Source organism: Asparagus officinalis, chromosome 4, assembly GCF_001876935.1.
Source record: "Asparagus officinalis chromosome 4, Aspof.V1, whole genome shotgun sequence".
NCBI classification, from domain to species: domain Eukaryota; kingdom Viridiplantae; phylum Streptophyta; class Magnoliopsida; order Asparagales; family Asparagaceae; genus Asparagus; species Asparagus officinalis.
This window is the reverse complement of record NC_033797.1, coordinates 141,437,802-141,464,973: the sequence shown is the minus strand read 5'-3', so window position 1 is coordinate 141,464,973 and position 27,172 is coordinate 141,437,802. Positions and strand designations below refer to the sequence as shown.

The 27,172-nt window shown below is 38.6% G+C and overlaps 2 protein-coding genes across 2 annotated transcripts; one reads left to right on the top strand and one right to left on the bottom strand.

The window, feature by feature from the left end:
• On the bottom strand, positions 1-21,227 carry LOC109839586 (endoribonuclease Dicer homolog 3b-like). Its single transcript, XM_020408075.1, is given in 12 exon segments — positions 1-282; positions 8,461-8,653; positions 12,016-12,113; positions 12,204-12,425; positions 12,466-12,561; positions 12,563-12,720; positions 12,808-13,082; positions 19,217-19,482; positions 19,622-19,837; positions 20,207-20,367; positions 20,452-20,684; positions 21,025-21,227. Coding segments are annotated over 11 exon segments (2,070 nt in total). The 5' UTR covers positions 20,635-20,684; positions 21,025-21,227; the 3' UTR covers positions 1-80.
• On the top strand, positions 21,613-22,677 carry LOC109839585 (ATP-dependent Clp protease proteolytic subunit-like). Its single transcript, XM_020408073.1, is given in 6 exon segments — positions 21,613-21,828; positions 21,831-21,961; positions 21,964-22,009; positions 22,012-22,060; positions 22,062-22,123; positions 22,126-22,677. Coding segments are annotated over 6 exon segments (714 nt in total). The 5' UTR covers positions 21,613-21,725; the 3' UTR covers positions 22,449-22,677.

Here is a 27,172-nt window from a genome sequence, read left to right as displayed (position 1 = left end):
CTTCAGGTCTGTTCCAATCTGTAGCAGTTGGTCTGAAGTATAATTCAATCTTTCTTCATTTTTCTTTGTGGTGAAAACTGTTACTGTTCTTCAAGAAAACACCTTCCTCTTTTCTGAAGCTCCCGAAGCATTACAAATGCTGATGAATCATTTGCAGTCTTCTTGTCCGTTTTTGGATCAACAATGAGTTCAATAACTTCAGTATTGGGTATATGCAACGTGATACGTGATGTGAACACGTTGAAATTCGGTGTTTCCACACCATTAAGAATGATAGGATTTCTGTCAAAAATGCACCAAAGAATTAAAAGAGAATTAAAGGGATAAACAAAAGGTGCTTTCATACAAGTTAAAACAGACAGTTATTGACCTGAACTTCTCTTCAGACAATTCAAATTTTGGCATTGGCCATTGGTATTTCCTGCAAAGCTTGAATAAAGCAGCTCGAGGACCACCTTTCTGTTGGATAACGGATTCCTAATCTATTTTGGTAACATGTGGTTATTAGGATTCCTAATCTATTTTGGTTATAGGTTATTAGGATTCCTAATTTGATTTGGCTTTTGGTTTAGAATTCCTAGTATGTTTATGATTTTAGGATTTATATATATATGGAACATTTGGAAGAGAGAATTGGGAGAAGAAAATTAGGGATATTTGGAGCACAGAAAAGAGGTATTTTCTGAGCTATTTGTTTAGGGTTTTGTTTGGAGAGATTAAGAGCTTGTTGGTGAGATTAGTTTGTTCCTTCGAGTGAGTTGTAATCTCAGTTTGTACTCTTTCTCTATTAGTGAAAACTCCATCCCCTTTCTTGCCCCGTGAACGTAGGCAATTTGCCGAACCACGTTAAAATTGGTGTTTTGCTTATGCATTGATATTTTGGTTAGTTTTGGCCCTCTTGGATCGGCGTTTGGTTTGGTTCCTCGACACAGTTTTTAGCACAACAATTTGGTATCAGAGCTCGGGCTACGCTTGGGCTATTTGGAGGAGTAGATCGATTTGGGAAGCTCGTCTAGGGTTTCAGTTGGTGAGAAATGTGGGATCTTTTCGGTAAAGCTTCTTTCTTTTCTCAGTTTTGGATCTATTCTTCGTTTGTTTCCGCATTGGTTGTTGGTGTGTTGAGGATTATGGCCGAGAAAGAGGGGGTTGAGGGTAGTTCTTCAGGTGTGAAGACTGTCCAAAGTTTGAGTATCCACTCGATGAAGATTGACGTGGAGAAGTTCAATGGCACTAACAATTTTGGACTTTGGCGATGCGAAGTCTTGGATGCGCTCAATACGCAGAATTTGTACTTGACGAAGAGCGTTGAAAACCGCTTGCATTTGAAGAGGAGGCTTTATCGCTTCCAATTGAAGAAGGGGACATCCATTAGTGATCACATGAACCACTACACAAAGCTTCTTGCAGATTTGGCAAATGTAGATGTCATTGTTGAAGATGAGGACAAGGCGTTGCTATTGTTGAGTTCCTTGCCCGACGAGGAATATGAGACGTTTGTCCTTACTCTTATTAATGAGAAATCATCTCTTTTATATAGTGAGGTCACCGCTGCATTAGTGAATTACCAACTCAGGAAGAAGGACAATGCGACTTCTATTGAGCCGGTAGCGGAAGCATTGGTTGCAAGAGCAAAGGGTCCAAACCGAGGTAGAAGGTCACATTCTAGAGGAGCACATCTTGGAATTCGTAGGAATCAGTGTGCTTTTTGTAAAGAAGATAGACATTGGAAGGCTAAATGCCCAAAGTTGAATGATCAAGCCGGGAAGAATAAGAGAAAAGTTGTACAAGCTTCAGAGGTGAATATTGTCAAGACTAGTGGCAACAATTCAAATACGGATTCTTCAGGCTACTCATTATCTGCACTACTGTCAGTTTGTATTGTCTACTCTACAGAGTGGATGTTGGATTCGGACGCTACATACCATATTTGTCCTAGGAGGAATTGGTTCTCCAGCTTTCAAGAGTTGGAAAGAGGGGATTTCGTGCTCATGGGGAATGATCACAAATGCTCTATTAGTGGTATTGGTACCGTTCGGATCAGGATGAGTGACGGGGTGATTCGGGAGTTGGTTGGAATGAGGTTCGTTCCTCAGTTGAAGAAGAACATCATTTCACTTGGAGCTTTGGAGACAGCAGGCTATAGGGTGACATTGGCGGATGCACGTTTGAAGGTTACATTTGGGTCCATGATTGTGATGAAGAACGTCAGAAAGAGTAACTTATACAGAAAGAGTAATTTATACTATTTGCTTGGGAGCACGGTGATTGATAGAGCTCTGACGACTTTATTGGATTTGGCTAGATTATGGCGTTGTTTGGTGCTGGGGTATTTGATTGGTGATGCCGTGCCTAGGTTATTGAGGAGTGCTTTGACCTGTAGATGGAAGTCCTTTGAGCACATTGTGATGAGCAAGACCGAGGTGGAGTTTGGCACTCCTATCCATCGAGCGAGGGGTCTTTTAGGAGGTGTTCAGTTAGGCATTTGTGGGCCTTCCAAGGAGGCATCATTGGGAGGTAATCGTTTTGTAGTTTCCGCAGTTAGTGATTGTTCTAGGCATTATTGGGTCGCGACCAGTTCCCGTTGATGTAAAGTCCTAGAAGTCAACAATAATTGGAAGAAGTGTATTGGCAGAAAGGTAACTCGTTGTTCTAGCTTTGGTAGGGGTCCTTTCTTGCGTTTGTGCCGAGCTCACGGTAATAGGAGATACTTCATTGGTGTGGAGACTTTGGGGCGACAAGATGAGATGACAGTTTCGATGGGTCGTTCCTTTCTGGAGGAGGATCGGCGTTGGTTGTCGAGCATTGGTTCTGGAGCTTCGACATATTTGGTTCATCTTAGTCATAGGTCGCCGACTGCTGCATTAGGAGTTATTGGATTTGGTGGAGCTGCTTCAGATTTTGGTCGGCGTCGGATATTTGGTTACCCAACATTTGGTCATTTTGAGGATGTGAGATTTAATCCGATTGCGCGTTTGGGATTCGGAGGCTCATTTGATTATTGTTTGGGAGCTTCTGATTTTGTTCTGAGCAGGAATATCACTTTTGACTCTCAGCAGGTGGAGAGTGTTGATCAGGTCATTTGGATATCGCAGCAACTTATTCCACATACTCCAGATCATACTGCATCATTTGTGATTCCAGCTGAGGTGACACAGGTTGGGGATCATTTGATTTCGGATGCAGATAATGGATTGGTTTTGGATTCGGTTGTAGCTGGTGGACATGATTTGGATACGACCATTGGTTCACCTCAGATGGAGGTGTTTGATTTGTATCAGTTTGGGACTGCTATCAGTTACAGATCCGTTGGTAATATTAGGAAAGAGTTGCAGACTTTTCTATTTGTTTGAGGACCTTTGGGGGCCGTTTGAGTGAACTACGTGAAGGCTTGATTCATTGGGCAAGATGATACGTAGGCAGTCAGTTTTGATGCAGCCGATTTGGTGAGTAGATACCGACATTTGGGTGAGTGTTCGCACTCCCGTTTGGGTCTCATTATGTGAGGCATTTGTTTGGTTGGTGTCGGCTCAGTTTTGGGAAAACTTCGCCGAGGTGGAGAATTGTTGGATAGCGGATTCCTAATCTATTTTGGTAACATGAGGTTATTAGGATTCCTAATCTATTTTGGTTATAGGTTATTAGGATTCCAAATTTGATTTGACGTTTGGTTTAAAATTCCTAGTATGTTTATGATTTTAGGATTTCTATATATATGGAACAATTGGAAGAGAGAATTGGGAGAAGAAAATTGGGGATATTTGGAGCACAGAAAAGAGGTATTTTCTGAGCTATTTGTTTAGGGATTTATTTGGAGAGATTAAAAGCTTGTTGGTGAGATTAGTTTGTTCCTTCGAGTGAGTTGTAATCTCAGTTTGTACTCTTTCTCTATTAGTGAAAACCTCATCCCCTTTCTTGCCCCGTGGACGTAGGTAATTTGCTGAACCACGTTAAAATTGGTGTTTTGTTTGTGCAATAATTTAGGTTGGTTTTGGCCCTCTTGGATCGGCGTTTGGTTTGGTTCCTCGACACAGCTTTTGGCACAACACTTTCTGCATCTCAACAGCAAGAATACCTGGAAGAACCAAATATTTGACATATATGAATAATTTTTTAAATTCATAAAAACTATAAATGCAAGAAGATATCATCTCCATGTCCAGCAAATCTTTTCCCGGCTCTCTGGGGTAATCTACTTTTTGCATCAGTCTCATTTTAGTGATAATTTCATAGATTTTGGTGAATGACAAGCTTCTGTCGTTGATTTCCTTTTTTCCGTTATTTCCCCATCATAACACTGTAAAGTAAATTCCGAAACCCATATCTTATATTTGTTCATATCAACCATCAACCTCTATTAGTTGTTATTAACCAATATCACCGTATTAATCGATTTTTGGGTGCATCTCATCAGCATAGTTAAATCCAATATGATCGTGAAATATATTGATATGAGCCAATTAAGGGCAACATGTGATCTCATTGTAAAGACCGCCACACTATTTCTTCGCATATACAATCCTAAAATCCATGTTTTTACTTAAGATCGTAACTTTAGATAAATCCAATAAATGACAGAATCTAAGGAGTTTGAACCTATGAAGCACGGACAAGGACACGACGACATAGACACGACACGGATACGGACACGACAAAACCCAAAAAAAATAGGACACAATGACACGGCTAGATTTTTTTAATATTATTATTATATATAGATAAATCTAAAAAATTCAAACAACAAACTAAAATATAATCCTCAAACACAAAATACTAAGCTACTAACAAGTCTAACATTGCAAACATATAAAAATTACAAAAGAATAAAGATCAAGTTGCAACCAGTTCTATGGCTACAAAATATTAAGTTACTAACATTGCAAAAATATAAAAATTACAATCAAAAGTGTATCTTAAAATAAAGTTTTCAAGTTAAAACATCAAAAAAATCGTTCTATGGCTTCAACTCCTTCATCCTCCTCAAACACAACGGCCTCCATCGTGGGCTCGTCAAGAGAAAGGGTAGCAACATCTAAAATGTCGGCACCTTGAAATGAGTCAAAAGGCATCTCCACCAATATCCCACATTCTTGATTCCCCTTCCATATACTCTTCCGAACTTCGCGAAATTAAGCGAAGGTTGGTGTGAACATAAACAAGATCCTCTGCACGTGTCAGGCTTAGCTTGTTCCTATTTAAGGAGTGAATGAAACCATATGTACTCCAATTCCGTTCACAACAAGAAGAGGAACAAGGTTGGTCTAGAAGCTTTACGGCCAATGCTTGTAAATTTGGAGTACTTGGACCATAAAGAAACCATCATAACTTTGTATCCATATGTCCTCTATCGAAAAGAGAATCCGAATCACTAAAAGCCTCCAAAACCCCCGCAAACTTAGCATATTCCAAGTTCACCGCTCGTCGTTCATCGGGGTTAGGATAGTATCTTCTTAAGAACTTTGTTATTTCCGTAGAGATCTCAAGATCTTGATTTGGAGCTTGCCGATTGACGTTCTCATTTAGCCATGTGGAATGATAGTACCTATGTTCGTTAATAACATGAATTAGCCCACAAGGTATTGATTAATAGAAATATTGGCATTAAAGAGTGAAATATGAAATATTGCCTTGGAACTAAAGAGTGTGCCAAGCACTGAAGCAGGGTGTTGCTCTTGTTCCATCGATCCACCAAGATCTTGTGAACCACCTCATAAAAAGGAGATTCCTCATTATCCCTTTTACCTTCATGTCTATAAATCGCTTGCTTCACCTTCTCAATCATTGTATCCCACATATCATACACCAAATGAAGACATGGTGTATCGGTGTCGGTGACCCTTATCATTTTATAGATTGGGCCAGTGAAGTCAAGAATAAAATCTATCTTGTCCCACCACAAATCATCGAGGACTTTCTCTTTCACAATTTGAACTTTATCCACATCATATTCTGTATACAATCTTCATCGATCACTAAGGACCATGTCTTAGAGGGCTCTCTTGACGACCTTAAACCTCTTCAACATAATAATCCATAAGGCAAATCTTGTGTCGGCAATCGAAAGGAGCTTCATCTTGGAATAATCATTGAACATGGCAAGCCACATAGAGTGGTTCATGATAAAATTCTTCAAAGCAATGCATCATCGGAGATCTATGTAATCCAATGCAATTGTGCATAAGCCAAGGTATTTGCTTCCGTGTTCTTAGCCGCACAAATATTCTTGATAGTAAAATTGAGTGTATGGACTACACAAGGAGTACAAAATATGTGAGGCCAGGTGCCCCCCACAAGCCCTCCCGCGGCCTTGCATGCTGAAGCATTATCGGTTATGATTTGGATGACATTTTGCGGTCCCACCTCTGTGATGCAATTTTCTAGCTTCGCTTGGATAAAATATTTATTCTTGACTTCTCCCAAGAACATTGACTTACCCTCACATACCGCCATAAAATTGATGATGGACCTTCTTTGTGTATCTGCCCACCCATCATTACAAATGGAGACCCCCTTCTATTGCCATGTGCCCCTGATGGGCTCCATCAATCTCTCTACGTGAGCTTTCTCACGTTGTAAGATAGTAGTCCTCATGTAATTGTAACCGGGAGGCTTGTAGCCAGAGATTGAATTGCTTACGGCATACGTAAAAGCCTTGGTATAATATGGATTCCTTGTTAAGTTGAAGGACAATCCCCCGGTGAAGAACATCCTACCAATCAATGCATCCAATTCCTCCCTTGCTCCCATGTTGAATGCTTGTTCCACGGTATTAGGCCTCCTCCTCCTCTTAGATTCACTTGCACGATTCAACATGCTTGCACTTGCACTTACACCGGTCGTACTTGCAGTCGAAGACGTAGGCAAAGATAAAGTCTTAGGCCAAGAAGCCCTCAACCTCGCCTCCGCTTGATCGAACTTTCTTTGAAACTCCTTTAGGTTTTCGGGTGTTAACTTGGAACACATCTTAATTCTAGTCCCGCTTATACTCAAGAGGTGATTTCTAACTCTTGAGTGTGAACCGGTAAACTCCTCTCTACAATAATTATATCTTCATCTTCACTTTCCTCCTGTCGTTCCATTCTTTTCTCCAATTTGGTAACATATTTTCAAAACAGACATTTGTCATCTTGTATTCCACTATCACTAGAACTCCCTTCTTGTTTCATTTCTCTAAAGTACAATAGCAATAATAGTAAATTAAAAAATTAACAATAGCAAACCAGTAACTAAAATCCTAATTAACAGTAAATTAAAGAATAGAACCCTAATTAATTAACAGTAAATTAATGTAACTCTAATTAATTAATAGTAAATTAACAGAAAATAGTAAATTAAAATATAACAATAATCCTAATTAAATGGAACCCTAATTTAATTAACAATAAATTCACGTGAAAACAGTATAATCTTCATATGTATATTCAGAGAGAGAAAGAGAGACGGATTCAGAGAGAGAAAGAGAATCAGAGAGAGAGAGAGAGACGAAGAGATCTAGAGAGAGACAAAGAGATCGGTCAAGAGAGACGAAGAGATCGAGAGATCGAGAGATCAGGAGAGAGACGAAGAGATCGGGAGAGAGAGACGAAGAGATCGGGAGAGAGAGATCGAGAGACTGACCTAGCAGCGACGTGCCGACGAGGGGGGGGGGGGGGGAGCCGATCTCGAGAGAGAGAGACGAAGGGATTGTGGCGGAGTCAGGACTCTGGTAAGTGAAGAAATTAGGGTTTGAGTTTGGGTTTCGAGTTTTTCTTTTTTGTTCGCAAATCCCAGCCGTGTCGAGAACGAGTCGGGGGCGTGTCGGGGTGTTGACGCATGTCGGGGGCATTGACGCGTGTCAGGGGCGTTGACGCGTGTCGGGGGTGTTGAACGCAGGTGGAGAATTAAAGAAATGGCAAGCACAGCGACGAAGACCGTAGGAAAAGACGAAGGAACAGGTTTAGGTGCTGTGCGGTCGACCGCGTGTGGTGCGACGGTCGACCGCCAATGTGCACGAGGATGAGTTCTGTTCAGTATCAAGTCACGGTCGACTGCGAGTGGCGCGACGGTTGATCGCCAAAAGTCCAAAGACTCAGGAAAGTTTTTGTCGTTTTCGCGGTCGACCACGATGGGTTTTGCGGTCGACCGGCCAAACCCTATAGGGTTTTTTAGTCTCGGTCGTTGGATCTGGTCGACCGTGAGTGGTTGTGCGGTCGACCGCGAGTTGGGTCTAAGCTGGGTTTTGGTTTTCAACCCGTTTCGTTTCTGAGTTGATATATAAATCTAATCCTAATTAATTAGGCTTAAGCAAGGACGTTTTGAGCAGTCTTTGAGAGGGGATTGTTGCATCCAATTGTAGGAGATTTGTGAGAGATCTAAAGGCTTTGTTTTAGGGTTTATTTAAGAGATTTGTAACCCTATTTGTATTCTCTTGATTTCTAATAGTAAGAACCCCCCCTCCTTGCCTCGTGGACGTAGGCAACTTACCGAACCACGTAAAATTCGTTTGTCTTGCTGTGGTATTGTGTATGGCTTATTGGTTGTGATTTATCTCGTTCTTGTTCGTGTGGTTTCAAGCTTCCGCCGCGCACAACAATATCAACATGAACTAGGAGTTCTGGTGGAACGTGAGCATGAACTTGTACTTTCTCAATTAGAAAACTTTGGCCAGTCAAACCATCTGTCAGCAAAGATGCACATTATTAGCATGTAAATACATGATCATCAGTTTAACGTCACATACCTTCAGCTTAAGGTAATGACTATGAATATTAAGTAGTATTGCAGTATGCAGTATTGAATTATGCATGAATAACATGATAGGAATTGTAAAAGAGAAGAATGTAGTTTTGCTATGTCTGTTTAGTATTAAAACTTAATTGTTTAATCCAAAAATTTTGCACAAGAAATCTTTCAGTACTAGGTTAACCCATGGTAATTAAGTAATTCTACAATTCAATGAATCATTAGAAATGAATTATAGGTTCCTGGATGTCAAGTGTAAAACTGAGCATGAGCAAACTAACAAACTAACAGTAGGTTATGCTAATTCATCGATCATTAAAACAACCATGACCTTTGATGTCACCACTAAAACTGAGCATGAAAAAACTTCTAAACCAACATTAGATCATGCTAATTCGTCAATCATTACATTAAGTGACTAAACTAGCCATGAACTTTTTGATGTAAACCGAGAAGCTTATAAAATGAACGTCAAAATTCCAGTCCTTAATTAGTATGAATATAGTCCAATTTACCATTTGAAAGATGTAGAGAACACATCTGAAATGACTATTTTAGAAGAAAAATATTGATGTACAGCAAGGTTTTAAACACCGGATACCAGGGAAATATCGGATGGTCAAAATTCATATTGGATTGCGAATATCCGGGAAATATCGGGGATACATTGTAAATATCGGAATGCCATAATGAATGTTTGTATATATGGTATAACGCACTAAATGTAATCTCAACATACTTAATGAAATCTAAGCATACAAAATGTAAATAATATATATTTAGGATCACTAATCAACCTTGTCAAACATGCAGAAGTACAAATCAATGTTGCAACATTTCATCTGATCTTTTTAGGGCAAAATGGCATTTGATATAATGGGAAAATCATGATATCTCACCTAAAAATTGCCAAATGAGATGTATCGTTTTGCAACTAGCTATATAAAAAGATATATCGATCAACATATCCGTTGATATATTGGCCATATTGGGAATATATTGCCCAAAATAGCCAAAAAAACAGCAAAGGATATTCAGAGACCATATCGGTTGCAACAAGCCCTGTAAAATGACTTATTTGCAAAACGATACATCAAGCTAGATGACTTATTTGCATTTAGTGTAAACAATAAACATGCTATGTTGAATCTAATGACCAATAAGGTATTTGTTTCAACTAGTTATGATAGACTTCACCATTATCACCATGACCTTATAAGCTGGTTTTGGCATTGAACTACTAGCAGACTCTGAAACAAGATGGCTCCACGGAAAGTTTGAGAGAACATTATACTTGGCTTTGTCAAAGTCCCTAAACATTACACTAAAGCTCCAAATTTATGGTGAGGGTTAATAGTTTTATATTCTAACATGCCTATTTAGGCTAAGCGCCCTTTTCATTGGCCGAAACCTGGGCTCACACAGCGGTGTCAATTTTAGAAAATCCACTTTAAATTTGTGGTGGGATTTGAGCCTGGGTTGATCCCATACCATGTAAAAGTCCCTAACCATTACACCAATACTCGAAGTTGTGGTGAGGGTTGACCTCATATTATCCTCCCAATTCATGAGTAGATCGTGATTGAGAAAAGTATCACATGAGGGAGGCTCTTCACATCTATGATTCCTTTTGTGTAATTCTAGATCTTTATTGCTAGAACTTAATGACGCCTGCAGTGATGGAGACTTAAAATATTTAATGCCTATATTTTTGTTGTACGAGGGAACTTTGTGGGTATCAGTTATGCTTTCTATAGACTATTATGCATAGTTTGTGAATGTAATGGTTAGCTTTATCAGTGCTCTAAGAAAAAGGGAATTGTGGTAAAGGAATAATGTAGAAGACCTAGAAGAGATGATTGCCAGCTTAAAATGATTTTTGTGCTTATATGGGCAAGGTGTCAAAAACCTAGAAGGCAAGGTGGATCACGGTGTGCCCATACTTATGAATCAAGTATGGCTGAAATAAATAACCCATGTCCAATTAGTTGCAAAATGTGGACATGTAGCGTAAGATATAGGTCAAACAAAGGTATGACGAGTGTTTTAAACTAACATGTATATTATAACTGAGTATACGTCTGAATAAATATATATGCATAGTCAAAGAGTGTCGAAGAAGTGTCAAAGTCGGACACGTACCAGACACAGATATAGGAGCCCAGACGAGGTGACAAGCTAGCTTATATGAAACCTGATGTCTGATGAGAAGAAACCCTGCAAACCCCTTCTAGACTAAAGAAGAGGCTAGATAGAAGATGTCAAAATTTAGTATGGGAATTCTTGAGAGCTTATTTGTTAATTTATGTTGAAAATCATATTATTTTCGAATCAGCAATATGTATAGCAAATCCTCTCAAGTAAGTAGCATGATTTCAATTTCTGATGTATACATGGAAGTGTCTTGGACCTTGCTATTCTAATAATAGGCTTAAATTAGTTGTAATATCATGCTTCATATTATTTGCTAATTGGACTTGTAATATGTGCTCTAGAAAAAACCATCTGAAACTGAAATATACAAAATATATTTTAGGTTTGAGGTCATTAGTATATCATTATGCAAATTCATGTTTGCTGGATTCGGTGTTTCATACTACAGTAGTGTCCATGTTTGGATAGTACACACTGCATGATGTACTTGAAATGATATGACAGTATTTAAGATTAATCATGGGTTTATGTTTATTTGTACACCTAAAATACCATGCACCATACAATACACTGATTTTGGCAACTCAATCATGTAAGATGTCAATATTAACATGCCAAATGAATGAAAAAAAGGACAAACAGACTTACATGCATGTGAAGACCCAAACATATTTGAGCTTTGCATCTTTGTACCTGTCTTTGTTGGGGGTATGAGTACCTACCTTATCGGTCATAAAGATTAGAGGTTTCGAGTTTCATTTCATGTCAGTTAAACAAATGGTCTTTAAATTTTGTGAATTTAATAGTTGCAGATTCGTAGGAGTTACCTCTATAGGTTTCAAATTACCTTTTCAAGAAAATGAGGAATATCTTAATGGCTAGAGCAATTCATACAGTTATCATCAAATTTTCTGGACGGGAATCCATTTTCTTTCATCATGCAGTCTTTCAGAGAATAATAAAGAGAACAGACAATGCAGTAGGCAAATAAAATAGAAACTCCAATGAGTTATATCCATAAATGCTTCAAAAATAATGTAAGGTATAAAAGTTTTATGGAATGTGTACATATGAATGCTTCAAAAATAATGTAAGGTATAAAAGTTTTATGGAATGTGTACATATGATAGAAAGACCACAGACCTATAACCTTTGATTTCTGAAAAAGAAGATTGTGCGGATTATGGCTTTGCTTAAATAATAGAAGTGGTTGCCTTGAATGTTGAAGTGAAATGTTGTACCTACAAATTTGAAAGTATATATTAATTGAGTCAGCTAAAAGAGGACTGTAGAAAGACGCAATAATCAAAAAGTTAAAAAGAATCACTCACTTTTCACGGTAGTAGTCTATGAATGAATTGAATTGTGACTTTTTTCCATCATATATCTCATCAAATGGGCTCTCTGAAGTCATATCAGTCAACACATCAAGAACAGAATATAATCGTCCAGTATGAACGGCCAGAACCACCAACTCTTTAAGATTTTGAGTATAAAGAGATTTATTTGCCAGGTGAATTATGTCCAGTTTCTTGTTTTCTTTACCATTTGAACTTGGAATGTGTGCTCCTTGACTCCAAGGATGATATTCACCATCTGTAAAATATGTTTCTCAAAAAATTTACTGCAGAAAAACATGCATCCACCCCCTTCCAGTGGATGCAAGTAGTATCATGATGATGATGGCTCAAGTGGTAAAAGGAGATAAATATTCGTGGAGCTCCATGATAGTCTTTTTCCTTCTTTGAATAAGAATTCTCTCCGGATACCTGATGATTTGGATCCAGTAATCAACTTCCCAAATATCCCATTGAAAAAGAATTCCTCGAAAAGTTTTGATTTCTCCACCTAAGAGGAACATAAACAGTGAGCGGAATAAAAATTTTACATCATGTAAGTAGATATTCAGGTTTCCCAATGATACTTTTTGCTAACCTGATCCGCACTCAGTTGCACCTTTCCGCATGGAAATACGGAAGACTTGACCACTTTGTTAGGAATTAAGAAGAGTTCAATTTCTGCTCCAGCTATATCACTATCAAGCGAAGCCTCAAGTAAAAGGACAAATCCAGAATAACTCTCACCTTCTTGATCACAAACAAATTTTATCCCATAAGCATTCAATGTAACATTATCAGGTTTATGAGCCCATGTTCCTGACAGAGCACATGCACGTGTGATCCCATGAAACTCCTTTCTCTTAGTTGTTCCTTAAAAATTTACAAAAGATACATTACTCTATAATCACTTTTAAAATATAAGTTCAATAAGGGAACATTGAATTGTACTTCATAACAAAGTAATAAGTTTAACTCCAAGTACTGAAACTACAAAAGTCATGTTTGGTTTGGTAACAAAATTCAGATCCGTATGGCAAAGAAATGAAGAAGCAGAAACATAAGATAAGGAATTTAAAACGTACAAAGCTATAACATGATCAAGGGAAGATAAGATTTTGGAAATTCCTTGACTACTTAGATCCATCATTTCTTGAGATTAGCAATGTAGTTGTGCACTATCTTCTGTATGCTTCTTCTTACTACTATCTTTTCTGTACTTTTCCTTCTCTTTTCTCCATTTTGGAATGCGCGATTTGTCTGATTTGTTCAAGTTTCATACAATAAGCTTTAGTTGGAACTTTCTAATTTTTAGGAGAGCAAAATATCACCCACTGTCTATTCTTAGCAACCGACTGTTACTCCTAAATATGTTTTATCCTTTCTTACATAAATCATGGCTTTACACTTTCTACTTCATTTTGTCCCTTTTTGTTTTCTTTTTCCTTCTGGCTTGGTGGGTGGAGGAGAAAAATAGGGATGAGGTTTTAAATGTGGTAATTTAATTTTACCCTTCAAACTACATTAAACTAAAAGAACTAATTCAAATTATACCTACCATCTTATTTTCACATGATTTCGGAATATGATAAGGATGATAAGAAAGCGTTTATATCAGGAAAACTAAGATGTTTATGTTTTTCCTGCCATGTTGTGGGAAGTGGGTAGGAGTGGTGGAGGTGGCGAGGATAATGGGATTTCAAATTTAATTGTATCCTTCACACCTTACTTCAAGGAAAAATTATAAAAGAAAATTCTAGTCAAATAGTATATATAAGCTTATGCACAAATGATGTATTATATTATAATATGTCAAAGATGACAAGAAAATGTTTATACCAGGACCGAGCATGTTTAGCTTTCTTGTATTTTCATGTTTAACATTGTAACAGCAACAAAATCTTAAATCTTTTTCCTTGGCAAGATGAATCCTTTTCTCCGTGCAATTCAGTTAAGGATAACTTTCTTACAGAAGAGCAGACATATGTATTCCACATTTCCACTTATTTCCATCTATGATAAGGTAATCGCCTAGCCCTTGTTGCTCAATTAAATATGCTTCTATCTCTCTAACTTCTCCTACCTGGCACACTAATTGGTCTCCACAACTTGCTCAGTAGAACAAAGACACAGCATTCTACATAGTCATAGTTCCATCATCATATGCCAACTCTCTTTGCTATCCAAAATCATGTTTTTCATTTCATTTTTTCACTACATATACATGCCTTCCATGTACCAGCTGAAATCCATTGTTCCCTTAGCAACATGACCATTTGGGTTTCATCCTACAAACATTTTTTTCTCCACGAAGAATTCCCTCAATTAATAGATCCATCTCATATTTACCTTTAAGGTTATCATATATCCAACTTATGGCGCATAAGCACTAATAGCAATATAGCATTATCTCTTCTCCTGATACAAACATTAATGAATGTCCATCTCCTACTCATGTTACATGTATTGCGTTCTACTTCCATGTTTTCCACAAGTATTCTCATCACATTTCCTTTTGCCTCATTTCTCATACACCAAAGTATACATCTCGCGTATATGTAGACAGCATCACCAGCAAAACTTATTAAATGGATCTCTTCAATTGATTACAGTATCAGTATTGCCAAAAGTAAGGGGCCTTTCAAGAAAGGAACTAATGATATCTCGATGTTAATATTCGGTTGATAATGTTGTGCGCAGCGGAACCGAAAAAATCACAAACGAGATAAAAAAACAAGTACCACAGCAGGCAAGACACCAAATTTATGTGGTTTGGCAATATGCCTACGTCCACGGGGCAAGGAGGGGATAGATCTCACTAATAGAGAGGTAGAGTACAAATAGAAATTACAATCACTCAATAATCTCACAAACAAATCACTCTTGATTTTTCCTCTACTCTCAATCTCTCACAAAAAATTGCCCAAATACAAAATCCTAATCACTCTTTAGACTCTGCTTAAGACTAATTATTTCTCAAGCTTCTGATGGATCTGATTGGGATAATCAGAGGAAGAGAGGGGAAGGGGGCTTTATAGGCTTCAATCCCCCCTTTGGTCAAATCATTCGGCTCCTCTTTCTCTCTTCGTCCACAAATGTGGCTGCAGCGGCTCCCCATGTCAACAACTACGGCTCTGCCCATTTTTGACCTCCCACCGAAAGCTCTTCAGCCTTCATTTTCAACAAAAGCGGCTACCACCCAATAATCTCCACCTCGACGAAGTTTTCCCAAAACTGAGCCGACACTAATACCAACCAAAACGTCTCACTTGTTGTGTCCAGTACGAAGTGGAACAAAACCATGACAACGGACTCAATCCACAACAAGTCGAGAACCCAAACGAGAATGTGAGCACTCTCCAAATATTGGTATCAACTCACCAAACCGGTTATATCAAAATGACTGCCTACGTATCCTCTTGCCAAGGAATCAAGCCTTCACGTAATTCACCCAAATGGCCTCCAAAGACCCTCAATCAACTAAAAGAGTTCGCAACTCTTCTCAAACATCACCAACAAATCTGCGACTGATAGCACTCCCAGTGGCCCCAAAATAAAACGAACCAAACACCTCAACCTGAGGTGAACTAACGGTCATATCCAAATCCGAACTATGTCCACCAGCTGCACTCGAATCCAAAACCAACTCATCATCTGCATCCAAAACCAAATGATCCCCAAACTGTGTCACCTCAGCTGGAATCCCAAACAATACAGTATGATCTGGAGTATGTAGAGTAATCTCCACCTAATATGGAGTAGCATCACCCTTCACCTCCTGTGATATCCAAACGACATGATCAATACTCTCCACCTGCCGAGAGTTAAAAGTGACATACCTGCTCAGAACAAAATCAGAAGCTCCCAAACGATAATCAAATGAGCCTCTGAATCCCAAACGCGTAATCGGATCAAATCTCACATCCTCAATGTGACTAAATATTGGGTAACCAAATATCCGACGCCAACCAAAATCTAAAACAACTCCACCAGATCCAATATGTCCAAATGCAGCAGTCGGTAGGTAACCTATGACTAAGATGACCAAAATATGTCTAAGTTTCAAAAACAAAACCAATGCTCGACAACCAACACCGATCCTCCTCCAGAAAAGAGCGACCCATCAAAACTGTTATCTCATCTCGTCGTCTCAATGTCTCCTCTCCAATGAAGTGTCTCCAACTGCCATAAGCTCGGCACAAATATAAGAAAAAACCCCTACTAGAACTAGTACAACAGATAACCTTTCTGTCAACACACTTCCTTCAACTGTTGTGGACTACTAGGACTTCAAACCAACGAGACTTGGTTGCAACCCACCAATGCCTAGAACAGTCACTAATATAGAAAACTACATACCTATTACCTCCCAATGATACCCCCTTAGAAGGCCCCCAAATGCCTGACTGAACACATCCTAAAAAAACCTCTCGATCGATGAATAAAAGTGTCAAACTCCACTTCGGTCTTCTCCCTCATACCAATGTGCTCACAGGACTTCAATCTGCAGGTCAAAGCACTTCTCAACAAACCATGTACGACATTAACAATCAAATATCCCAGCCTCAACAAACACCACACTCTAGCCAAATCCAAAAAAGTCGTCAGCTCTCTACCAATCACTGTGCTCCCAATCAAATAATACAAATTCTTCTTCCTGACGCCCTTCATCACAATAATAGACCCCAATGTGACCTTCAAACGTGCATCTACCAAGGTCACCCTATAGCCTGTTACCTCCAATACTCCAAGTGAAATGATATTCTTCTTCAATTGAGGAACGAACCTCACTTCAACTAACTCCCTAATCACCCCGTCACTTATCCGAATACGAACGGTATTAATACCACCAATAGGGTATTTGTGATCATTACCCATGAGCACAACATCCTTTCTTTCCAACTCCTGAAAGCTGGAGAACCAATCCATCCTAGGGCAAATGTGGTTTGAAGCACCTGAATCCAACATCCACTCTGTAGAGTCGACAACACAAACTGACGGTAGTGCTAACATGTAGCCTGAAGAATCCGAATCTGAATTATTACCACTAGACTTGACAACATTCACCTCTGAAGCTTGTACAGTTTTTTTCTTATTCTTCCCGGCTCGATCTATCAACTTTGGGCATTCGGCTTTCCAATGTCCATTCTCTTTATAAAAATCACACTGATTCCTACCAACTGTAGGATGTGCCCCTCTTGGCTTCGATTTTGAGTGATTAAATGGACGGTGGTTTGGACTACGGCCTCTCACTACCAATGCATCTCCCGATGTCTTCTCGGAGAATTCACTATCACTCTTCCTCAACTCATAATTAATCAATGCTGAGGTCACCTCCTTATAACTGACAGTGGTTCTATCATTAATCATTGTAAGGACAAAGGTACCATAATCATCCTCTGGAAATGAACATAATAACAACATCGCCTTGTCTTCATCCTCTACCATGATATTCACATTGACCATATCCGATAACAATTTTGTGAAATTATTAACATGTTCTCTAATAGAAACTCATCTCTTCATTTTGAATTGGTAAAACCTTTTCTTTAAATGAAGCCTATTCTCAATGCTCTTCGTCAAATATTTCTCATTGAGTGTTTCCCACAACCGTTCCACCGATGTTTCATTCATTACATCATAAATCAAATCCGACGTCAAACATGATCTAATAACCCCACATGCTCTACTATTTATTTTCTTCCAAACCTTTTCCTCCATATCAACGGATTTCTCTTATAATTCAAGAGTCTCCTCCAAATTTTGGGTATCTAATATATCCATCACTTGACACCTCCATAATCTAAAATTTATCTTGCCATCAAATTTTTAAACATCATTTTTTGTATTATTAATGCTCAACCCTTGTATCGCCTTAGTCAAGGACGATCCCGATGTACTTGCTTCGGTCATTTTCAATCTAATCTCCAAATTACACAACTACAACTTGAATCGAAAAAGAGCAAAATTAGGGTTTGTACCTCCAAACGAGAATCCGCACCGAATCCTCCAATTGATTTCTCCACCACTCCTTGGAAGATGAAACCCCTTATAAAAACCCTAGCTTTTTCCTTCAATCCTCCAAATCGAACCCTAAGCTAACCGGAGCTCTGATACCACTAGTTGTGCGCAGCGGAACCGAAAAAAATCACAAACGAGATAAATAACAAGTACCACAGTAGGCAAGACACCAAATTTACATGGTTCGGCAATATGCCTACGTCCACGGGGCAAGGAGGGGACAGATCTCACTAATAGAGAGGGAGAATACAAATAGAGATTACAATCACTCAATAATCTCACAAACAAATCACTCTAGATTTTTCCTCTACTCTCAATCTCTCACACAAAATTGCCCAAATACCAAATCCTAATCACTCTCTAAACTCTGCTTAAGACTAATTATTTCTCAAGCTTCTGATGGATCTGATTGGGATCATCAGAGGAAGAGAGGGGAGGGGGCTTTATTCAATCCCCCCTTTGGTCAAATCATTCGGCTTCCCTTTCTCTCTTCGTCCACAAATGTGGCTGCAGCGGCTCCCCATGTCAACAACTGCGGCTCTGCCCATTTTTGACCTCCCACCGAAAGCTCTTCAGCCTTCATTTTCAACAAAAGCGGCTGCCACCCAATAAGTAATGTTTACCACAAGATGATAAAGATGTTCTATGAGGAGCTCCGTTTCAAGATAGCAATAGCCCTACATAAAGATATTTCAACTTCCGAATTTGATGATATACTTAATCCAACAACCAGTTGCTTCACTCAAATGCAAAAGCACCAACTAATGGACACACTAGTTGCCACATTATTTGTGTATGATGAATATAATTGATTCATTTCCACCTTAATTTAAGTTGTTCTCCTCGGTGATCTCATCAGACATTTATTTAAATCAGAATAGGTAGACTCACTCCTCCAAATTTGAGAAAGAGAAATTTTGAAAAGTATAGAAAAGTAAGACAGAGCGGTAGAAGTACCACTAAGAACTAGGGAGACAGAAATTTACCTGCTTTTGCAGCATATTCCTTATTGATCCCAGCAGTACTAGTCCCTAGTGGCTCTTCAAAAAAAGGAAGAAGATGATCATCAAGTGCATTCATTTTGTGCAATTTTTTACATGCCTCCAAAGAGGCAAACTGCTTTGCTACATGAGCATTGATGCTTGGAGGACCTACTATCCTTCGAAAAACAGCATTTGGAGGTAAAGTCAAGACACACTCATATAAGCCATCTTTTAGATGTACTTGAAATGTTGGTTGTGGTATAAAGAACCTGAGAAAGGTGTATTCAAAAATGAACTAGATAATGAAATCAAAAGTTAAATGAACTAGATAATGAAATCAAAAGTTATCTGCATTCTGAGTGCAAGAAGCAGGAACATTACTGCTAGAAGAAAATAGTGTGATCTTACCTATCTCCTGGAAGTTTTTCACAGTACTTGTAGATAAGGCTAATGCTCGAGTCAGCTGTAACAGTTGCTCCAGTTGATTCTACGACATACGCATTTAATTCTTCACAGAATACTTTAGGTGTGAAACAAAGAGGGTCTCTAGGTGAACAAGGACATTTCAGAAAAAGCTCACTTCGAATGATACCAAATAATTGATCTATTTGGTCAGCATTTCCCCTTCAGTAGTCCATGTACAAATGACACATGTAAGCAGAATTAATCTCCAAAATCACAAAGGAGGAGGAATAAAATAAAATATTGATGCCGAAATATCATTTTATTGTAAAAAAAATGCCAACTTAAGATTGTGAGACCCCCAAGTGTTCAGTCCCATATCGCGAAAGTGTGAAATGTTTGGGTGGCTTAAGATATGCCCAATGCTCAGGTGTAGCAAATGCTAGCACTATTTGGCAGTGGATTTAGCCATACAACGTGTTCCATTCAGTGGGTCCCACGGCTTATATCGCGCCAGCAGGCTCCCGGGCCCATGACACGTATTGCTGAGAAAGCCAAAAAAATCAAGTTCTGGAAACCAGAAAAGCATACCTTTCAATCATAAGGATATACTGGGAATCATGATGCCTTGCTCTGCCACGGGATTGGACATAACTACGAACTGTTTTTGGTAAATCAAAACGTATCACAAAAGAACAATTGCGTACATGAATCCCTTCTTCAGCAACATCTGTAGTGAACATAAAGTTCACCTGAAAAGCAGACGGCAAAGTCTATTAAGAAAAGTGCATGATATTAATGGCAAATGGTTAAATTTTATAAATCTCTTGTACTACCTTTCCAGAACGGAACATATTCAGTGTGGTTCTCCGCACTTTTGCAGTGAGTGCATCTTTAGATGAATTTCCTCCGGTCAAGTATGAGACCGAAAATTTTAGTTCCTTCCACGGAACACAATAAGACCTGAATGATAGAAAATTTTGAACCAGTTCATTCAACTTCGGAGATATAAATCCCATTTTAGTTCCTCCCACGGAACCATAATTTGTATCTATGTGTTCTTTAAAATCTGTGGGGATGCAATAAAATTTGATAGTCAGTAAATCATTACAGTAGGAAATTCAGAAGCCAGATTTTGACTAAATGTACAACCAATTATGGACCCTTGCCAGTTAATTCTTTCCTCGACTACTTACCAAATTGCAATGTTTATGAGAGATGATTAAAAATATATTTAAACTGGGGAATAACTACATAACGTCATCTATAATTCTATTTATGCAATTGCAGATGATTTTGTTACCAACTTTCTATTTGAAACCAAAATAGATGATGTTTCCATCCAAATCATTAAGCATACATCCTCAAACACAGCATTTATCCAAATCATTAAGCATACAAATCGTTACCTCGTTGGTGCTCATCTCCTTCTTCCACCAACTATCAGTCCACTCATAGATCCTACTCTCGCCGTAGTACTCGACCACAATGAGCTCTGTGTAATCTCTAAGCACCTCGAATTGCCGAGAAACAAACCGTGGCATCAATTTCTCGACAAACCCATCTCCCAATATATACATACATTACACACTTCACCTGGTGCACGAGGTAAACGGTGGCACTTTCCTTCGCTCTCCTCCCAGTTTCTCTGATCAACATAACGGCAATCATCGGTCTTCCCCGTCCCCGTGTCGAGCACGAACGGTGCTCCTCTCCCTGGCCACCTCGAACACCTCGGTCTGATAGCTGCAAACCCAAAAAAAAAAGATTTAGAAAGAACCATTAAGCTCTAGCAAAGAGAAAGTCAGCAGAGGACGTCAAATGACCTTCTCGGCTCGAAACTCTTTGATCAGGGGTCGCCCCATCGCTTGGTTTGGGAGATTTTCAGCGGGTTCTTCAATTTTAATTTTAACCTTCTGAAAATATTAATTTCAATTTTAATTTTAATTTTAATTTTAATTTTTTATTAACAGTATTTTCTTTGGGTGGCAGCCCGAACCCGAACCCGAACCCGAACCGAAGTTGAGACTCACAGTCGAGTCTCCCATTCCCATCACCCCCCAGCGTCCCTCTCCCCTCCCAAACCCTAACCCTAACCCTAACGCCGGCCATGCTCGCCTCCTCTTCATCGCTCCTCCCCCGCGCTCGCTCCTCCCGCCGCCGCCGCGCCTATCGCGTCCTACGGCCTGATCCGATGGTGATCGAGCACACCTCCCGGGGGAGCGGGCCTACGACATCTTCTCTCGGCTCCGAAGGAGCGCGTGGTCTGCATCAACGGCCCCAGTCTCCGACGACACGGCCGCCGTCGTCGTGGCCCAGCTCCTCTTCCTCGAGTCGGAGAACCCGCTCCAAGCCCCTCTCCCCTCTACATCAACTCGCCGCGCGGCGCCGTCACGCCGGCCTCGCCATCTACGACACCATGCAGTACATCCGCTCCCCGTCTCCACCTCTGCGTCGGCCAGGCCGCCTCCATGGGCTCCCTCCTCCTCGCCGCCGGCCCGCCCGGCGAGCCGCCTCCCTCCCCAACGCCAGGGTCATGATCCACCAGCCGTCCGGGGGCGCCACCGGGCAGGCGACCGACATCGCCATCCACGCCAAGGAGATCCTCAAGGTGAGGGAGAGGCTGAACGCCATATACGCCAAGCACACGGGGCAGAGCCTGGAGAGGATCGAGGGGTGCATGGAGAGGGACCTGTTTATGTCGCCCGACGAGGCCAAGGAGTTTGGGATTGTGGACGAGGTCATTGAGCACCGGCCGATTGCGCTGGTTTCGGACGCGGTCGAGGGTGGGGAGAAGGAGGGGAAAGGGAAGGATGAGGGATCGAGCCCGTAGGCGAAAGGTAATAAAGGATGATTCTTTTTTTTCCCCTTCTAATTGCTTCTTTGTTAGGGAACAGAGGTGTTGGATGCTAATCTATCTGTATGCTGCAAGAAACGGTTAGCTCAATAATCGCTTGTTGTTTGATGTTCATCCTAGCGGCGTTATTTAGTGGGAGTTACATTCGTCTTTTTCTATTTAATTTCAACGCAATATTGATGTCTTGAGGAATTGTGTTGTGTTCCGTTTGGAGTTTATTTTAATGTTTTTTATTAACTTTGGTTAGTAGCTTCATGATGATAAATGGAAAGCAAGTTCACTGCATTAAGATCAGAGCTTTAGAATCAGGCATAGTACCCATGTAAGAATGATGCTATTTATAACTTCCCTGACCAATATAAAGAACCATTGAGTTATGACCAACTCAAGAAGTCATGTTTCCGCAGAATATCGATATACAAATCTTGGATTACTATGGAAATGATGTTTATCGAGGCTTCGTGGAGAAGACTAAAAAATTATCTTGGAAGTTAGTCCTCTTTAGTCTGGACCTAAAGTTATTGTTGTAGAACTTCCGCCTCACATCATTTAATATCTGACTAGTTAGTCAAAGTGATAATAGTTCCTTAGGCGGTGAAACCATGGATAAGTTGTTTTCAATGGTGCCTTCTTCTCAAGCTGGTAGGTGCATTGAGGTGATGTTCTTTTAGCATCCGTCTATCTTCTTGACTTGCAATACCTCCACACAATGACGCATCCATTTCGAATTAGCTAATTTGCACATTCGCATGCATGGAAGTCCTTCTATCTTCCAGACACCAACTTGTGGAGCTCCCTGAGATATTTCTCATTAGAGTTAATTGGGGGATGCATATATAGATCTTAACTTCCAAATTGGCTGGAAGAAATTCATCTCATTTCATGTTAACTATGTTAAACTCTTGGGATGCGCATTTTGCCTTCTCATCGCATGCCACAATTTTACTTTTTTTGACTGTTAGCTTTCTAGTCAAAGCTAACATTCCATCATTCTGTTAGGTAGTCTAAAGAACCTTGGTGGTCATCCTTGTGCATAAACAGGGCAACTTACTTGTGAGGATTAATGAGACAGTTCAATTGGCCCTTCCATTTATACAGAACACATGGCTTTAAAACATTTGTGTTTGTGGCTTCTGATTATTTGATTGTTAAGGCACTTTCATGCTGCCACTTATGGAGCAGTTTAGTTTTTCCAGACAGCCACATAAGTCTTTTCTGCTCTCCTTGTCAAAATGTTTCATGCTTATTACTCTTGAGCTTGAATAGAACCTGGCTACCTTAATAATACAAAAGTTTACTTATTGGTGCTTTAGACTCTTGAGCTACCTGGCTACCTTAATAATACAAATGTTTCATGCTTATTACTCTTGAGCTTGAATAGAACCTGGCTACCTTAATAATACAAAAGTTTACTTATTGGTGCTTTGCTGAAAGATCCTTACATTGTTTCTAGTGCTTTGGAGAATAAACAATTTTCTACAGTCTGATAAAGTGTATATCTTGATACCAATTTCCAACTTCTCATGAATTGAATGTGGAGGTGTTCGTGTTTTCATGGAAATAAAATTATGTTTTTTTGTCTCTAACCTTTGACCTGTGACTTGTTCTTCTGTGTAGCACTTGATAATTATGTTTTTCACGATAATTTATTAATAAACCTGCCATATTTACCATATTTACCTTTTGTTAAAGGTGTATGGTCCATCCATTTATGGATTATAATGGTGAACTGAAATCACATGTTGGCCATCTTATGATATGTGACATTAAATGCCATGGAATTATGTTAAAGCTCATTAGTTCTCTTCTTTTTCTACTCTTCTCGAACCATTCATCTTCCCCTGAGGTAGGAACGTTTTGTGATGCATGCACATCTTATAAGCCACATGTGTAGTATGATGGATGATCATTGAACACAATTAGGAGGCTTGGTATCTTAGGGCCTTGATAAAGAACTTGCATTAGAGTTTGAGAAATCTGCAGTCCACAAGCTGCAAACTCTTGTTACTAGGTTGAACTGTTGATTCTTTAGTTTATAGAATTAGAATATTTAGTGTACTAGAAAATTTCCAATTTTCTTTTGACTACAATCCATGATTTTGACCGTTTTCGACCACATCATGAGTTGCCATCTCATGTAGAATTTTTTTTAATTTCAATGAACTAATCCATAATTTTGGTCGTTTTCGACAGCATCACAAATTGTCATTCTTCATAGATATTTTATGCGTACCCAAAAAGACTCAGATTTTTTTTCTTAACTATAATCTATGACATTTTCGAACAAATCACAAATTTGTTTGGCTCGCATAGAATATTTTATACATACTCCAAAGTTTCATGAATCTCTGTGAAGTATAATGTGGTTGTGGTCGTTTTCAATCATATCACATACTGTCTTCCGGCATAGAATGTTTTATGAGTACTCTGCAGTATATTAATAAACTATAACTCATTATTTTGATCATTTTCAACCAAATCACAAATTATCTTTTCACATAGAATATACTATGCATACTCAAAAGTTTTTGAAGTTTAGTGGACAACAACGCATGATTTTGTCCATTTTCTACCAAATCACAAAAATTGTTGTCTCACAAAAGTATTTTATATGTACTTCAAAATATCTAAATTTCGATGGATTGTAGTCCATGATTTTGGCCATTTTAAACCAAATCACAAGTTGGCCCGCATAGAATAGGTGTGGGTAATCGAATAGTCCCAAATTTCTCTTGGATTATAACCCATTATTGTAGAGTTTTCGACCAAATCACAAATTCTCGTTCTACATAGAATATCTTATGCTTAATGCGAAATATTGGAATTTCTCTTGACTGTGCCCCATGATTTTATTCGCTTTTGATGAATTCACAGAGTCTCTTCTTGCATAGTATTTTACTAGTTTGCGGTCCGTGCAAAGCACGACGATAAATTTTTTCATACGACAGCAATCATGTTTCTTAAATGCTACAGTAAGTTTTTGAATTACCACAGTATCTCGTATTTTGAAAGTGCTACAGTATTCCCGTGTGCTACAGTAACAGTGCAACTGTTCGTAACAACAATCATGAGTTCATTGAATAGGCACAGTATCTTACATTTTTGAAAATACTAGTGTTCCAGTTGCTACAGTAATAAAGCTACTGTTTATACCACAGTAATTATTTTACTGTTGAATTTACTGTAGCATAAATAGGATTATCTGATTCTCCTGTTTGTATAAAGGAATAGATGTGTATTATGAAATTATCGTATTTCTATGGACAACTATGATTTTTGGTTGTTTTTGACCAAATCTCATGTTCTTGTATGCATGTTTCATGCACACGCCAAAATTCTTGAATTTTATGTGCACTATAATGAATGATATTCACCATTTCAAATCACAAGATGTTGTTCCGCATAGAATTTTTATGTGTACTCCGAAATTTCTTGCGGATTATAACCCATTATTTTGGCTAATTTTGGCAAAATCACAAATTGTCGTCACATGTAGAAGCTGTGATGCGTACTTAGATATTCCCAAATTTGTGGACTATAACTCGTGATTTTGGTTATTTATGACCAAATCACAAATAATGGTTCTGCAAAGATTATTTTATGCATACTAAAAATTTCTTAATTTCTATGGACTTTAACCTATAATTTTAGTAAGTTTCAACCAAATCACAAATTTTCTTCTCGCGTAGAATATTTTATACGTACTCAAAAAATTTTGAATATCGTGGACTATAACCTATGATGTTAGCAATTTTCAACTAAATCACATGTTAAGTATAGAATGTTTGCGGGTGCTTCAAAATTTTCGAATTTATGTGGACTATGACCCATGATTTTGGCTATTCTGACCAAATGGCAAATTGTCGTCCCAAATAGTATATTTATACAAATTTTTGAATTTCTGTGAACTATAACTCATGATTTTGATTGTTTTCAACCAAATCACAAATTCCCTTTCCAAATAAAATGTTTTATATCTATTTCAAAATTTACAAATTTATGAGGACTATAAGCTATGATCGTGGTTATTTTTTTACCAAATCATAAGGTCGCGCCTCTATTAAAATATTTTATTCGTGATGATTTTGGTTGTTTTGGACTTAGTCATGTGTCCTACATAAAATATTTTATGCATACTCTAAATTTCTCGACTTTCTGTTGAATATAACTCATGATTTTGGTTGTTTTCATCCAAATCACAAGTTGCCATCACAAATGGCCTACCTACATAGAGTATTTTATGTGTTCTCTAAAATTCCCTAATTTATGTTGATTATAACCCATGATTTTTCCATTTTGACCAATCACAAATTACCATCCCACATAAAATATATTATAATACTCCAAAATTTCCTTATTTTTGGGCTATCACCCATGATTGTGGCTATTTTCTACAAAATCACAAGCTGTCACGCCCCTTACTTTATGCATACTTCAAAGTAAATCTATTGTATTGGTCTTTTCAACTGATTCACAAGATGCTTCCGGTAGAAAATTGTTTTATGCATACTCTAAAATTTTGAATTTTATGTGCACTATAACGAATGGTTTTTATTTTTTTTTACTGAATCACAAATTATCGTTCCACATAGAATTTTTAGGCATATTTGAAATTTCTAAATTTTATAGGCCATAATCTATGTGCACTATAACGAATGATTTTCATCTTTTTCGACTGAATCGTTTCACATAGAATATTT